Source organism: Herpailurus yagouaroundi, unplaced genomic scaffold (assembly GCF_014898765.1).
Source record: "Herpailurus yagouaroundi ecotype Mexico unplaced genomic scaffold, PumYag 142, whole genome shotgun sequence".
Lineage (NCBI taxonomy): Eukaryota > Metazoa > Chordata > Mammalia > Carnivora > Felidae > Herpailurus > Herpailurus yagouaroundi.
The window spans coordinates 29,296,521-29,314,404 of NW_024412397.1; the positions used below are offsets into that span (position 1 = coordinate 29,296,521).

At 42.6% G+C, this 17,884-nt stretch overlaps 1 protein-coding gene across 3 annotated transcripts in view; it reads right to left on the reverse strand.

Annotated features, from left to right (window-relative positions):
* SETBP1 (SET binding protein 1) overlaps positions 1-17,884 on the reverse strand; it is a 379,355-nt gene that overhangs the window by 19,312 nt on the left and 342,159 nt on the right. For all 3 annotated transcript variants that reach the window (XM_040478948.1, XM_040478950.1, XM_040478951.1), the window contains one exon: positions 12,695-12,865. In XM_040478948.1, coding sequence (XP_040334882.1) covers positions 12,695-12,865 — 171 coding nt within the window. The remainder of the gene's footprint in view (positions 1-12,694; positions 12,866-17,884) is intronic.

Sequence of the window (17,884 nt, forward strand, 5' to 3'; positions counted from 1 at the left end):
TGGTCATATGCTGTCTTGGCAAATACCTATACATTCAAGTTCTAAGCACTATGCCAGTAGTGTGTTTTTTTTTTTTTTTAATTTTTGCATTACCTTTTTTTTTTTTTTTTTCCAAATATAAGCTTGGACAGACTCAAGACAGCAAATACTTCTTCCTCAGTTTAAGATTTGACAATTTAAGAGGAAAAGGCTCATTCATCATCTTTCCCTTTTAGAGACCATAAATTATTGGCTCATATACCATGTGGCTTGGATTCTAGGAAAAGTTAGTGTAAACAAACCCAAGTTACAATGCGCGGAGTAAGAGAGTGAGTCATAAACAGAACACAGACATATGCTCTCATATAAATAAGGGCTTGGATCATCAGCTTCCCAAAGTCTGCTTCCCATTAATTACACAACAAAATGAACTTTCCATATGTAAAGCCCAAATCACTTAACTCTGGCAACACGCATGAGACAAAGACCAGGATTGTGGCTTAATATTTAGGCACTAACAAACCTGGATTTTCAAAATAAGAAAAGTCCTCTCAAAATATCTTCAGGTATTGGAAGGCAAGAAAATTCCTTGGAGGAGTGTTTTTGAACATTGAAACTATACCTCGCAACCCAGGAACACTGCATGAGGCTGGCCTGCATCCCCCGCTGAATTTAAAGGTAATATCAGGCTTACTCTCTTTTGTTCTCAGCTCTCTCATCTTTATGGGGCAAGCCCTGGGTCCAGGCCACACAGGGTGTTCAGACATTGCTGGGATCATTGAACAGTTGAAATTCCCTCCATTAGTACCTTCTCTCTGTCTTTTGAAACTGCACATGGCGTGTTTCCTCATTATTGTGAGAAGGCTATCTGGTCTCTCTTAGTTGAAAGCGCTATCAAGGAAACATGTAACAATTGCTGGGGAAGAGGATTCAACAGGTGGAAGCCACTGAGTTCTCTCCTTGTGTTCCTTTCAAAAGCAGACATCATAAAAAAAAAAAAAAACACTAACAGAGTTAGTTACAAAGGACATTTAAGTAACAGATGTCACATTGTAGGAGCCCTGGGTGGGGGAGGGGAGGGGAGAACAAGGACTTTCATTCTTTGCTGGGGAGGTGTGCAGCGTCTTTGATTATTCATTTACTCAACATTTACTTTGGTAACAACAACTTTGTATCATACCATGGAGTTTACAGGTAAGATGATACAAGGTAACATTCCTGCTATCATGTGAAAGAGAAAGGGGAAGAAATGAACATTTTGGGGGAACCTACAGTGCAGTTTGCAGTATCTCACATGCATCCTCATTTAATTGTGGTCGCAACCACATGAGAACATTACTGCCTCTGCTGTACAGAGATGAAAACCGGGACCTCAGAGGTTAAATCGTTTTCCCAAGGGCACACATCTTAGAAGTGATGGACTGAAGGATGCAAGCAAGGGCTGCCCTATTTCAAAGCCAGTTTCAAACCATATTTCCTTAAGAAAGTGAAGAAGACAGGGAGCTAGATAGAGTGAGAAAGCCTGGGTTTCCCTGTTACTTTTCTACTATTGACTGCATCAGAGTGCCAAATTTCTCTCAATTTCACAATCTCAAAGGCCTCCTCCAACCTCCAAATTCCATAGTTAAATAACACAAGATGTTACTACAGACTATTCCTGCTACTTCTGCTAGATTAGGAGTTCCTGCACATTGTTTTGATCCTGTGACTTTGTCCAGTCCAAATGCCTTTGATGGCTCCCTGTAGGGGGCCAGGCTGCCAGTATAATGAGTGAAGTTGGTCAGGACCCTGAAGGAAGATCGGGGGAAGCGTGGGGTGGGCCGGGGGAATAAGAAATGAAAGAGAATATAGCCCATCTAACAGGGCTGAGGTTATTTTGTATCAATCAGTTGTTGCCAGGTAGGAACCTGAGCCCAAAGTTAACCAGATAGTCTGAATTTCAAAAAGCCAAAACTCTTGATTATTAGGTAAATCCGTTGTTCACAAACTGAGTTTTTAAAAATGTATAACCCCCTGTAAGCCAATCAGAGTACAACTGCAGATAGCTATTGGCCCATGGCTGCTATTTTGCGATCACTGCCTCTCAGAAGGTTTACTGTGCCTCATTCTAGAATTTCAGGTTCTCCATATTCTGACCCCAAATCTCTCTTCCAGCCTCACTGGTCATTATTTCCACACATACTCCTATCTCAGAGACATTGTAAACCTGTCCCTCTGCTCCCATCTGCTTATTTAATTCAATCCATCCCCAGAAAGCTCTTTCAGTCCTTCTCTTCCCAGATTATTTTACCATATCCCCCAATCTCCTCTAGTACCATTTGGTTGGAAATTCATAACTTATCCATTGCTCAGTGATATCTCTGTTAGGATCTGAGATTGTTATTCAGCCTCTTCACTTGTTAATATTTTTTTGGTCATCTCATGTTTTAGAGTCTGGCCTTCCCAAATAGCATGAAAGTTCCCTAGGGCAGGAGTTAATCGTCTATGTATCAGTGTGGCAGATACTTAAAAAATATTTGACAATTGTAACAAAGCCTTACAAAAGTTCCAGTAAGATGAACTTGATATAGCATTTAACACCCTCATGGGTAGGGAGGCTTTGACTGTGCCCTGAGATATAAAGGTATTTGGAGCAGTGAGTGAGGAAAAAAATTCTAAAGATAGTTAATGGATGTTATGATTTGAATCATAACATGACTAAATTATGACTTAATATGCTTAAATCATTACAGGGCATGACTTCATTCTTGACATGAGAGGGGTCAAGATATAGTGATATATTGTTTTGAATATGTGATTGGTGTTTTCATCTGCCATTTCATTTGTTTTGCACCACGGCCTAAAGGTCAGAAATCACTTTTCCCATTTCACTGATGGGGAAACTGAGACTCCCAAGTCTCAGAAGACTCAGCAACTTAACTAAGAGAATTAGTAAGTTCTGAAAAGCTGTATGATAACCCTGGTCCTTGAATTCCAAATCCACTTTCCACTACATATCCATGTGGTGGCCAGGAGTCCAGGTTTCCTAATTCCTACTCAGGCCGGATTTGTAGTTCAGTTCACCTCTCTGGGTTCAATTTTCTTATCTCTGCCATGAAGGGATTAGTGGAAAGCCCTTCCATGCGGTCTAACCCAGTCTTGTTTGGTCGGACTCCAGTTTATGCAACAAGAGAAGGAGATTCCCCGGGAGGATGCTGCGGCATTATTCTAGTTGCTCCCGAAGGTGGAATGGAGGGGGCTGACCGGCGAGGGATAGTGCGGTCAGCCTGTCTGTCTGTCTGTCTGCCACGTCTGTTTTATAATCCTTACTCTCTTTTCCCTCACTGCCTCCTTTCTCCCTGTCCCTCTTTCTCTGTCTCTTCTCGGCTGTCGACAGACGATAGCCTGCCTGGACCACTAAAGATCATTCTTAATGACAGTCATTACACAGTTCTTCTACGTTGCCTGAGGCCATTTCCACAGCAAGGAGCAGGAAAGACCTCGCCTCCATTCTCAACAGCTGGGCACAGTATGCCAACTTCACTGGAACCAAGAAGTTTTTCAAAAACTCTCCATTAATTACAGGAAACCCAAAGCACTGTCCCCCCTTCTCATTAACACAGTTGCTCTCAGTGGCCACTAAATTATCTCGCCACCATTAAACCAACAATCTAATTAGACCTGTGGAAATGGAAAGAGCCCGTGAATGAGGCAGGCACACCACTTTCATCTCAAAACTGATCATAAAATATTTGTGCCCTTTCGTTCTTGGCCACATAAAATCTCCCCCTAGAAGAGTCTCTTTTCACTCTCTTCGATTTATAAAGAGGAGCTTGAATATTTGATATAAAATGAGTATCTTAATAGAAATCGCTTCATGTATGGGAGGTTTTCTTTCCCGCATTTCGCTGAGCACGGTGTCCTCATTACAATAATCGCACCTGACTCCCCCTGCGTGTGATGCCTCACAGCCAAACCTCCCACTGGGCTTCAATGGAGGTGTGAATGATACCATCACTGGGAAGAAGATAAAATGTATTATTATCATTACTCTATTTTTAAGAGGGTCTGACTGTGGCAAGAGGTGGTTGGGAAGCATAATCTGTATGAAGCATTCAGAGAAGATAAATTGAGTTAAGTTCCTCACAGACACAGCACTTTCAAACCTGTTATTACACCTTCAGTCTTTCTTAAAATCTCAACTCTGGAGGGGGGGAAAATAGTTAAATCAAGTCCAGGCATGTTTATTGAGTATTTACGATGTACCCAGCACCTTGCAAGGTTCTTGACACCCAAATATGATTACAAGTTGCTCAACAGCCTGGCTTTTGCTTCTCTTATTTTCATCCCATATAACAACACAAGGTTCTGGGGATTTATGAGATACTTGATACTCACCGAAGGGGGCAAACCTGAAATAGGAAATATGATTGTTGCTCTTGGGAAGCCAACACTCTGGGCACAATGCAAGACTATTATATATAAAATAATTAAATTACAGCCTAGCTTTCCATTGAGTGGCTCATCCCCCAAATATCATAGAAGAACGGAGTGAAGGGAGACACGTGTACAAGTCCCTCCTTCTCCTCTCGGAATAAAAACACACTCGTGTATTATGTATACTGTGCCATATAGGCTGACTCTTTAACTTGAAAATAATCTTGCCTTGTGAATATCTTGGTGGATTACCCAGGACCTGGTCTGCCATTACTGAACAAAAGATTCTGGAGGCCCTGGAGGTCCCTTCCAGGTAGCTGCTTCTGCTGACCATTCTTTGGATGGTTTGCTGTTTCTGGTACTAATGGAAAATAAAGGGAAATCATTGTCTCTCAACTTGAATGAATAGAATTCTGAGGTATGTATTTTCATGCACCAGATGGTTTTATGCAGGAAAAAGTTGTTGTTCTGTTCATTTTGACTAATATTTAATGATTATCTATTGTTTGCCCACCTGGGTGCTAGGTACTGGGATTTTAAAGTTGAGTAGTATCTGACAATAGGGGAAGGGACAGTCCAGCATGGGGCACAGGCATGAGCACAGACACCATATTAAATACAGGAGTCAATTATCAATGGGCTTATAACAGGGGGTCATGGAATACAGAAAATGTGGAAGGATTCGTAGAGTTGAAGTCACCATGCTCTGTATTGAAGAATGGTAATGAATTAGCCATCTATATGGCTTGAAAGGTGGGTGAAGGGAGAGGGGAACATCCCGCATGGAAAACAGATAATCACTTAATGGCAATGACAATAGCAACCACAGAAGTGGCAACAGTGCTCATTTGCTAAACTCTTGTTATGTGCCAGGCACTCTGCTAAGATTTTCACAAGGGCTATCTCGTTTATTCCTCACCACAATCCTCTTACACTAGGTAGTATGCTTTCCTCCATTTTACAGATGTGAGCATTGAGGATCAAGATCAGCCAGCTGTTAAGTGTAGCACTGAGATCTCAGTGTAGATGATCTGAAGCAAGGATATATGCATTCAAGTAGAGCAGTGCATGGCCCATGTGTGGTGTGAAGAAAAATGGGCCAAACGTAGAAACAAGGCAAATGGAAGGGCACATGTCTTTCTGGATTCCTAGAGTACCATTTTACAGGCCTGCCCCCATGATTAATTACCTAGGGAAATGTAGCTTTGTTGCATTTGCTACCCATTACTGATTACAGGCCCAGACTCTGCCAGGAAATATGTTAACTTGAAGATTTTTGCTCAAAAAATATGCAAATGATTTCTGACTGGTAGCAAAGATAAGCCCAGAGGTTATGGTTTTATTGCCCATTAGGACATTAACTGAGCCATCTCGCTTGATGTTCTTTCTTCAGTGCTTACATTCCTATAATGTCCTGTCCCTCTAATTCTTCTCTGGATCAGCTTTATCACCATGTTGGTTTCCTCATTAAAGAGTTGAGTGAATTTTTGACCTGAGTTTTTAGTTTTTTGAAAATCACACTCTTACTGTAGGATTCCCAAGGAGTTTGGTGCTGGCTAACATTTCTAAGGAGATGTGGTTGGAGCAGAAGAGGCAGAGGGTAGATTCTGGAGTGTTTGGTGCTTCTCTAGGACGCTTGTAGCTTTGGCCATGGGGACAGCTCAGCTGCTCTAGAGGTCTGTATCAAATCAGAAAAGGGCTTGTTTCTTCCTTATGGGGCAAAAATAAAAATAATTTTTGGAGGTTTTTCGGAAGGCCTTTGGTGTGATGGGATCTTCAAGGAAGCGCAGAAGTTTCCAATCCTACTGGGTCTCTTCATGGCCCAGAGCCAAGGGGAGGGGGCTTTTCATGAGCCTCACATTCAGTAGAGGTCTCCAGGCAAACAGACTCATTCTGTGGTGCTTCAACATGGGCCCATGGGCAGCACTTTTCAGGCAATTTGAAGAATTCATTTTTTAATGACATTTAAATGTTTAAATGACATTTAATTAATTTTTATGTTTATTTTTGACAGAGAGAGAGAGAGCGCGTGTGCACAAGCATGAGTGGGGGAGGGGCAGAGAGAGAGGGAGACAGAATCCCAAGCAGATTCCACACTGAGAGCACAGAGCCAGATGCTGGGCTCAAACTCATGAACTGCGACATCAAGACCTGAGCCAAGGTCAGGAATCAAACGCTTAAACTGACTGCACCACCCAGGTGCCCCCGAACAATTGATTTTTAAAAATAAAGCTTTATTTTCTCTACATCTTTTCTGAAGTTTTTCTACTGTATATTTTAAGTGATTAATCTGGCCTTATAGGAATTTATTTTACAATTTGAAGACTTCTTCAGTTTGTATACTTATAGCCCTTAGATGTTCCAAATCCTATTAACTTGCATATTTATTTGCTCTATTTTGGTTGTTTGAAAGACAAGGCTTTTGGCTGAATTGATTCACTATTTTGGCTAGGAGTGTCAGAGGATGATTCTACGTAGGTTCAAAGCACATAAAAGAAATAATTTTACAATTCTTGCAAAGGAATTTGTTGCTTTTTGCATCTGAATATTATTTCATTACTCTGGGATCCTCTCCATTGATAGCAGTTGGTTAACTGCAAAGTCAGAAATGCTAGAATTTGGTGGTCAGAAGCAATTTTCATGATTATTTTGCTCCAGCCACTAGAATACTGGATTTCTTTCTAATTCCATTAGAATTAAGAATGTATTCTTTTATTTGTGAATGTAACTTTTCTTTTTTTTTTTTTAAAGATCTATTTATTTATTTAGTTTGAGAGAGAAAGAGGGAGTGTGAGCAAGATAGGGGCAGAGACAGAGGGAGAGAGAGAGAATCCCAAACAGGCTCCATACTACCAGCACAGAGCTCAACGCGGGGCTCAGTCTCAAGAACTGCCAGATCATGACCTGAGCCAAAATCAAGAGTCAGATGCTTAGCCGACTGAGACACCCAGGTGCCCCAATGAAGGTAACTTTTCAGTCTTAAGGTTTTGCATCTTGATTACAGGTATCTGTCAGTTCTGATGGGGCTGATAGTTGGTTAAATGGCTTGCCTAATGTCAGTCTTTGCCTTCAGAAGCAAAATGTCTAAGCATTTAATACACTTGTGAAATTTATTTATTTTTTTGTCTTTTATAGGTAGTTTATTTTTAAATTTTGTAATTATTATTAAAGTTTTTATTTAAATTCCAGTTAGATAACAATGTAATATTAGTTTCAAGTGTACAATATAGTGATTCAACACTTCCATACAAGACCTGGTGCTCATCATGGCAATCGTACTCCTCTTTAATCCCCCTCACCTATTTTACCCGTCCTCCCACCTGATATTTCTGCTTAGGTTTTGGTAGGTTTTTTTTTTTCTTAATTTTTAAAGGCTTATTCATTTTTCAGAGACAGAGACAGACAGAGCATGAGTGGGGGAGGGGCAGAGAGAGAGGGAGACACAGAACCTGAAGCAGGTTCCAGGCTCTGAGCTGTCAGCACAGAGCCCAATGCAGGGCTGGAACCCATGAAGTCGGATGCTTAACTGACTGAGCCACCCAGGTGCCCCTAGGTTTTGGTACTTTTAAACAAAGATCACACAGTTTTAGAGAATAATGGATTAGCCTTGATAGGAAACAGATACAAACCAGGAGCTTTGCTCCTCTGCTTTCTCCTGTTAGCTCTAGCCCAGCCACACCTTGAACAGTTAAGATTTGATGATAACAACCGTGATAACAACACATCTTTTTTTTCTCCTGGGATTTAAGATGAGAGGATATATAGTGTGAATCAGTGTGTGTGTGTGAAAGAGAAAGAGAGAGACGGGCACAATGGATATGCTTGCGCATTTTTCCACCATTATGACTAGTCTTTCAGGTGCAGGACTACAGAGAATTTATTGGTGTTTTACTGAGTTTATAAATAGAGTTTATAAATAGATTATAATCTATTTAATAGTATAGTCTCATGTTAAATACAAAGGTGGAGGGGGTGTGTTTCAGTAGTGAAATCACACATTTTCTACACGTTGCATGACCTTCCTGAGAAGTTAGTTCAATATGTAGGGAAACAGAAAAATTAGCCTGACTTATTGAGGTATGGATTATCTGATATGGTTATTAAATCATGATTGGGACAGCGCAATAGAAGTTATTTCAAATTATGCATCACTTTGAACAAACTTTATTGAAGCCTTTACTGCATTAGCCCTAATTACTCACAATAATGACGCAGTGCTCCCTTGAATCAGACCCTTCACTGTGGCAGGGGACTGTGGCTGATCGATAGCTATTGAGCAGTTTGATCACGAAGGCTGACCTGCCGGAGCACCGGTGGCAGCCACGGCCATCCCTCCTTCCCGGTAGCTCACAAACTGACATGTTCTCAGTCTGGCCTCCCTCTCCCGCAGCTCGTCTTCTGCCTCTTCCTCCAAATCAATAACTTCATAATCAGCATGCTTCCCAGACTCCGAGAAGCTAAAAATTGCCTTAAACAAAACACACCCTCCCCCTTAACCCCCACCCCCATCCACCCACACACACACTTGAGCTAGAAAAGACATGTTTTTTAACTTCTGACCATATGCATTTCTCCCACATTATAATGTTGATAAAATAAGGTGAGAAATGTCCCCCCCCCCCCTATTTAACAAAGATCACCTATTTGAAAAAATACTGTTAGGACTATAGACTGATTAATTATTTGGCAAGTATTTACCAAGAGCCTACCACATGTCCGTCAAATGTTTTCCATTTGGTTGTTAACTTCCAAGATGGATCATGTTTTTCTCAGATGTCTCCCACCATGTTTAGTGCTATGTAAGTACACAGCTACCGTCTCACAATGATTCATTTCACTCAGTGATTACTTATTCAGTGTCTACTATGTGTCAGGGGCCTGTACTAGATAGGTTAGTATTTATTGTTATTATTTTTATTTCAGAGAGAGGCAGAGGGGGAGGGAGAGAGAGAGAGAGAGAGAGAGACAGAATCCCAAGCAGGCTCTATTCTCAGTGCAGAGCCTGATGTGGGCTCAATCCCACTACCTTGGGATCAGGACCTGAGTTGAAAGCAAGAGTTGGATGCTTTACTGACCCAGCCAAGCACCCTGTAGCATTCATTATTTTATTTTATTTTTATTTTTTAAAAAAAAAAAATTTTTTTTTTTCAACGTTTATTTATTTTTTTGGGACAGAGAGAGACAGAGCATGAATGGGGGAGGGGCAGAGAGAGAGGGAGACACAGAATCGGAAACAGGCTCCAGGCTCTGAGCCATCAGCCCAGAGCCCGACGCGGGGCTCGAACTCACAGACCGTGAGATCGTGACCTGGCTGAAGTCGGACGCTTAACCGACTGCGCCACCCAGGCGCCCTGCATTCATTATTTTAAAAGGAAAGGAATTTCTAATTAATTGAATTCTTTCAGTATATATATTTTTTATCTCAATACAGGATTTCTCAAATTAGTTTTTTTTTTCTAAGACACTTAGTTTTATTCTCCTTTCCTTTCTCCTCCCTCAGCCCTTGTCTGGATCTTCAAAACCATTCTGTGAAAAGGAGGACCTTTTGAAAATGGGCCAGAAGTATGTCTAAATTCCCTTGCTTATGGCCAAAGATAAAAAAGGGACTCTAAAGAAAACAAAAACGAATTGTTTCATCACAAATATATATGACTAATGCAGAAGCATACAACTAAATGAAATCAAACCAAGATACTATTTACTGCCTTTCTACTGTGTGCTTTCCCATAGTTAAAACATCAAATGATGAGTTTTTCCTCACTATTCCCTAAAAGAAGTAAGGGCCCATAATTAGGGAGAAAGAAATCTGCCTTTTCTAATGTTGAGCCTGTGATAGAAGTGAGATTCCACTGGAAATCAGGCAGTAAATCAAGAAGTTTGGGTTCTAATCCAATTGCATGACCTCAGGCAGATCTCTGAATCTCGGGAGCAATCATGTGTGAATCACATGTGAAACAGGGTATTGGACATGAGCCCAGGCTGTGTGACCCTAACTCTCTCAGGTTTGTGGGAATCCATTTATCTGTGGGGAGTGGAATCTCAGGAAGGTCTGGCCTCCAGCACCTGGGGAAATCTCTGGCTGGTTTTCTCCCCAAAGTTCTGCCTCACAGCCTGAGACCCGGAAATGGACCAAATCTGTGAAATTCTCACGAGGGTCTCATTTTAGCACTGCCAAAAATAAACAGCCCATTCCCGCATCCTGAAACACGAGAGCTTTGGCTCAGCTCTGATTACCAGAGAGGCAGGTTTAAAAGTTTAATACCCACCTGGTTTCTACACCTTTTTGGCATATTTGTAAACAACTGAATGCAAACAGAGGAGGCAAGCCCGTGGAAGCAGGAGGTCCCAAGAACACATTCTCTCACTCTGGATGGAAAGAGCGGAGGGGAGAAAAATGGCGGACCACCTGTCTTTTGCCCCTGGGAAATATCTGTGCTTGGCAAGCAAAGGCAGAAACATACAGGCTAATTTCTAAATCCATGAAGGGAGGTCTCCAGAGCTTAGCCAACAAGGTTGCATAAGTAATTATCTGCGTGGATAGTGCAGACCCCAACCCAAATCTTTCACTCCAGCCAAGTGATCCCTTCTCAGAGTTCCATGCTTGACACCAGCTCCCGTGTCCTGGACTATGTCCACATCACTCCCTCTGCCTGGACGCTTTCCTGCAAAGGTAGCACCATCTGTCAAGTCTCAGATAACTTCTTCCTCATTCACCTACAACTTTCCCTCTGACCTCTTCCTGTTTCACTGCAGCCATCATTTACCTGGCATTTCCACCAAGAACTTTTCACTTCACACCTAGCGTGTGAAAGGTGGGTAGATTCATGATCACACTTAAGAGACTATCCCATTCCTTCTAAGCGATATTTCTCAAACGGCTGAGGAGAACAGCTCTTCCAAGAGATATTAAGAGCTCTTGCCAGAAAAATGGGTTTTGCAGTCAGACAAGATTGTGAAATTTGGTGTCTCTCCCTCCTGGAACCTCAGAGTACACATTGATCAATTAAAGGATCTGAAAAGCCCTATGGAAGAGAAGCAGGTATAAAGCAGCCTTCCCTATATTCGCTTAACTATAAAAATAGCTTTTACCGCAAAACACCTACTAATACTTTGCAGAACTCAATTTGGGAAATGTCACTCCAAATATTTCCTACTGCTATTTCAACTGGGTGCATTTTCTAATTACCAATAATTTCCATGAAGGAGGTAGGTATGAAGACAAGTTGAGTTCTCTGTTCAAAGCAACCTGGTCACTTAGAAGATGAGTTTAGAATGAATATCACTAAAGAGTCTCCTTTTGGGCTTCTAAGTATAATAGGCATTTCTAAATACTATGATATGCTTAACATTTACCAATGCATCAATTCCACAATGTGCCATCATTCTGTGTGCCACGAAGATAGCAAGAACCTAAATCATGGCTTCTACCTCTGAGGTATGTACAATTTCATTGTGAGGGAGAAGAAGTTAAGGGAAGACAGTTCTGCAGTCTCTGAGTAGGTAGCAAATGCATGGTGCAGACACTGGGTGCTGTGTGCATTCAGAGGAGGCTGGGCTTTGAAGTTCTGTGGGATGGGGAGATGGGGATGGGAGTAGAGGCAGCCTGTCCTCAAAAAAGGTGTTAAGCCAAGTCCAAGGCCTGCCTTCTTGGAACAGGGAGGCACTTCCAGGAGATTATGTGGGGAGCAGAGGAAGGCAGAGCATCTGGGATGCCTGAATAAAGATTTTATATTTTATCAACTGCTAGTGAGGAGTCTGGTGGCTAATGAGGAATTCATGACATCACGGGGTAGGATGAATCAAGGCCTTGGGGAAACTCTGGTTGCCATCTCTCAACCCCAGTGAGCCAGGGAGCAAATAAAATGCAGTGGTGAAGAGCGTGGCTACTAGACCAAAGTTGGAATCCTAACTGCCCACAGGTGTCTGGGGGCAAGTTTCTTGACTCTTAGCTTCCTCTTCTGAAATGAGGACATAGGTATTTATTTCACAGACTTATTTCATGAGTTACATGAGATAACATATGTAAAGCCCTTGATGTGGAGATTAGGAATTACTAAGGCTTGATAAAAAATAATTAATACTGCTATCATCCAGTTGCCACTCATAGGCCTCTGCCCCCAGGTCCTGAGCTCATCTCCTTCCTTTCCTTCCACTTGAAATCCAGTGCTGAAGCATTCTCAGTGTCTGTGGGAGGTTGACTACACAGAGAACCTATATGCAACAGCACACGCCCAGTGGGCCTTCCTTCTCCATGCCCACTGTCACGGGGATGAACTGAAAGCATTTGAGAAGTGCTCACCTGCATCGGACGTTGCTGCAGAAGCAGCAAGGAGAGATAACACTGGGGTTGGTGGGATTGCAACACTGTCAACTGCGGCTGGCTTCTTCCTGGTCATCATGGTGGACGCGGAGCCCTCGTTCTTGCTATGTGGTGCCGTTTGGTCCACTTTTAGGTGGGGACTTGGCATTCCTAAAAGATAATAACCCCAAAGCTTTCAGTTACTTGAAAGGAACAGGAAAACAGACAACAGAAAACCTGAAAGTGAGTTGAGGAAATGGTTAAATCATCTGACCTCCTTCTGGTCCAACAAGAATGAAATTTTAGAACGTGTTAAAAAAAATGTTAGCAGCATGACTGGTTTTGGTTTTGTGGCTGAGATTAGTGGTGACAACATTCCAGTTTGGCTGCCTGGAAGTGGGGGCACAGGTCCAACGAAGCAGTAGGATTTAGCAGGTACCCTTTGTCTTCCATGGGTCAAAGAGCGCGTCTTCACAGAGGCTGTGCTGTGTGCGGGGTGTGAAGGGGAGAAGCAGGCCCCACCCTAGCTTCTCATCGCACCTGGCTGGGGAGGCCAGACTAAAGGAGAAGGAAAAATTGGGAAACGCATAAAGACAGGCTTGTGCGTTGTTCATCCTTGGTGCTTGGGGAGTGCTAAGGGGTTAGGGATTAGTGTGGGGAGAAGTTCCAGAGCTCACGCTAAAGCACAAGGAAGAGGGAATGGCTTTCTCAGTGCCGAGAAGAGCATATGCTAAGTTATGGCTGGGGAGGAAGTTGACTCAGATGAGAGGTCAGTCTGCTACAGCAGAAGATGCCCTATGGGGTCTGGTGTGTGACGACAGTCACCAGGCTGAGTGAAAGTTGATTTGCGGGCTTTTCGGGGTCTCTGGTCCTAATAAGCATCATAAGTCATGTCTTTGTGATGTGGAAAAGAACCCCTGTGAGGTGTCTCTGTAAAAGGGCCTGGACATTTACCCTATAACAAACTGTAAGAGCTATTCTGGAACCTTGCTTCCTGGGATCGGATCCAGGCTCTCTTATTTCTTAGCTGTGCGATCACAAGCGAGTTACTTAACCTCTCTAAGCTTTAAGGTTCCTTACCTGTACAAACGGGGCAGAACAGTATAACCTCACAGGGGTGGTTGAGAGCATCCCTGAGTCAATTAATGTAGAGTGCTTACCACAGTGCCTGGCACACAGTCCATGACATAGAAGTGCTTCCTGCTACTATTTATTATTCCTATAATTACTACGGCCAGTACTGTAGCCTGCTGCTTCCTCAGGGCAACTGAAATCAGCTGGCAAATCTGCTCTCTTCTCTGACTTGACCAAGGATCTCTGGGCTCCTTCAACAGCGCTGGCTGCAGAAAGGTGACTCTCCAACTCATCCAAGCCTAAGTCCAGAGGCTAGGGGTATCTGATCCAATGGTCATCTACACAGAGTTTCTTCATTTCTAGGCTACCTGCCACCCACAGCGCCAGCAACAAATGAGGCTTTATCACAAAGTTCTTGACCCTTTGGTTCCAACCCAACCAGCTTGAGTTGTTCAGTCCCTCTCCCAGAGAAACATTCTGTCACCACCACAGTAAGGCCAGCTCAGGTAGGCCTGATGGCAGCCCAGTGAAGTGTGTAGCACGGAAGTTACTATTTGCTTAATTTGGCAGGTGAGGAAAACACATTTCTGAGTGCTTAAGAGAAAACTGAATAAACGCACACAGCCCTAATGTCAGAGCTGGGATTTTGCAAGCAGCAGATGCTAAATCCTGGACCCATGGATCATCCTGGCCCAGCTGGTCGTCTTCTAACACCTGTCCACCACACCACCCTAGTCTGCCGACAGCATAGTTCACATTGAGGGTGCACAGGCCCTAGTATCACACCTGGAAAAAGCACCCACCTGTAACCATCTGAGGAAGAAAGTCATGATGACATTTTCATTTACCCTACTACTACCGTCCTCCTATTCTCCATCCCGCCCTCTGAAACTCCCCCTCTTGTGCTGCAAATAACAATACCATTTATGCTTCCTTGGATTTTATATTTCATAGCATTTTGACAGTGGAGGTAGACAGACATCAAATCCTATGACAGGAAGATTGCAAGGCATGACCATCGAGAAATCAGGAAGGGCAGCAAACGTGTATAGTATGCCCATCTGAGAGAAATGCAGGCGTGTCAGGGATAAGTTAGACACACACATATAACCCAGGTAAAATACATACAGAGTCACCCACAAGGGGATATACGCAAACAGTTAACAGTGGTTATTCTCAGGAAGGAGGGCACAGGCAAGATTGGTGAGGAAGAAGAAGGAGTTTTTACTTTTACTCCCTAGCCTTCTTTATTGTTAATGTTTTTTAAACCACAAACATCTTTTTTTTTAATATTTAAAAAAATTTTTAAGGTTTATTTTTGAGAGAGAGAGAGACAGAGCATGAGCAGGGGAGGGGCAGAGAGAGAGGGAGACACTGAATCTGAAGCAGGCTCCAGACTCTGAGCTGGCAGCACAGAGCCCAACGTGGGGCTCAAAATCACAAACAGTGAAATCACAACCTGAGCCAAAGTCAGACGTTTAATGGCCCCTAAACCACACACAACTTAAATTCTTTTTCCTTTGAGAAAATAAAAAGACTTCGGGCGAAAATCTAGAAATCTACCAGAGCATGGGCTTTGGGGTAGAATGATATGCTTGACCAACTGGCAGCTAACAATCTGAACTGGGGACAGCACACCGGGTCTGATGGGGATCCCCCATTTCGGTGCTCTCTACCAACAATGTCATGCTCCCATTCAACAGATGCAGGTGTGCCTTTCCATAGCATGCCTCTGGAATGCTGAGCCGTCAGAGGTCTGTTGGATAACAGGTCCTTTGGAAAAACCCACTGATATGTCGTCTTTGTACCTGTGGACACAGGGTGGGCAGGTAATTCTTTGCTCAAATTATGACATGCTCAGGGAACAAGCCATAAACAGGATTAGCAAGTGGATATTTAACTAACTATCACTTGGGAACAAACTGATTTCAAGTCATTTTCGTTGTACCCATTTTCATGCAAATGTTCACAATCCAAATTAGTCTCAGTCCACATCATTTCGTTAAAGTTCATTCGATCATACCTCTATTGGGCATACTTTGCTACTCAAGTGTTTATGTTAAAAGTAATAAAATGACACTTAGAAACTCTATAATTCAAATTGTCACTATTTAGCTGTCTTGAAAACCCTAGATAATTTAGGATTTTCTAGATTATAGTACTGTTTGTTAGTTGCCATCCAATGAATTTGAAAACCAATTAGGAAAAAAAAAAAAAAAAAGAAAGAAAAAGAAAAAAGAGCCATGACGTTTTCTCAGACATTTTTGGGTTTTGAGAGGATTATGGAAACAATCCCAGAAATAGCATACATGAGCAAGTATATTAGATAAGCTTTCAACAAAGACTAATCTAGCAGCATTTGTAATCCACAAAACCTGCCTGAGAGCACAGGGCTTCGGGGACTGGAATGGGTGACCCCTCATGGGAGAGAGCATTGGGCAGGCGGGCCACCCCACATCTTTGTTTCCCTTCATTCCAGGTGGCAGCTGATGCCCCATGGAGAGGTGCCTAAATGTCCAGACAGGTGTTAAATAGTTCAGAACCAAGTTCTCAGAGATATGGGGTGAGGGCAGAGTGCTGGGGCATTTGGAAAGCTTCTTTTCAGCATGGGCTGGCTTCCTTCTCTCCATGGGAGGGAGATGTCTGAAGCTGGAGGTTCACCATTAAGGAAACCCAGATATTTGCACTGTGCTGACTGAGCCATTGAGACATGTCACTGCGACTTACCCTGGGACCTGAGTAAAGGTGGGCATGGCTTTGATCTGGGGAGGGATTGCTTTTCAATCCTGGACAGCAGACTGTATAGAGAGCACACGTGGTGGATATGTGTTCAGAACCTCCCTAAACCCCAACACGGGACAAACTGTACTGAGGCTTGCACATTTGGAGGCCAGTACGTTTTTAAAGGAGGAAGTAACAATGCTAATAACTGTGGATCCAACATCTGTTCATAATTAAAAGACAGAGCCAAGAGGAAATTTTTTAAAAAAGTTAAACCTATAGGAAAACATTCTGCTAATAACCTGTTGACCTCTATTGATACATTTTTTAAAAAGTCTTTGAAACTGTGCTGTAGTGTATCGAGGGACAGTCACTCATTTTCAAAGGTAATTTCTCATAGACTACTTATCCCCTCAAACCTCTACCTGCACACCGTGTTTGCATTAGGGACTTGATTTATGGATTCCCACTCCTCCGATGCAGAAGCTGACTTCCTGTTGCCTTGGTTACTTGGAGCTTAGTTCAAGGTTAAAGTACTCCTGAATCAGAATCAGTGGCAGGCGCTGCATCTAGCGGCCAGGTTATTGACTGCCCCAGGATGCGAAAAGGTCAGAGACCAAAGCACTGTTTACTGCCTTAAGGGTGAGTCAATAGCTTCAATATTTTGATTCTGTTTCCTCCAAAGTAGTAGTTACTGTTCAATTACCTCTTCCCCAGGTTGTTCAAGGTCACTGGGGTCATGGACGAAAAGCAGGGTCTATGGTAGCTGACTTTCCCAGGATCCCTTTAATGAGCTCTGTGACCTTGGATAATAAAAACCAGCTTCACTTTAGAGTAATTTGTATGTTGCTCTAGGTTTATAAAGCTACTTTATCTTACTTTCTTTTGGGGAAAACAAACAAACAAACAAACAAACATAAATCTTAGTAGGATGAGTACAGTACAGTCCCCTTTTCTAGATGAGAAAATGGAGGTTTAGAGAGGTTGCGTCACTTCCCTAAAATCACACAGCCAGTAAGAAGTGTTAAGAACTAGATTCTGACTTCTAGAAAGGTTCTCATCTCACAATTTCTTTAAAATAAAGGGGCTAATGGAATTATCACCTAGGGATTATATGTAATTCATTTTGTAACATCCACTGCAGACAGCAGTAGATCTAGAAAATGCTATGTGATTAATATGGTCTTGTTGAACACCTTCATTCATTTTTTTAATTATCTGATTTGTAGATGCAGATGTTTCTTGGTGACAAAGCTTAGCCTGGAAGAGCAGGAAAGCCTGACACCACTGAGATGGTGGTTGGATTCTTCAGTCACCTTCCTGGCCCCCTTCATGCTGCAGAATGCAGCTCTTGGCATGCAGTGGGAGGTATATGATATTGAGCAGTCATCGGCT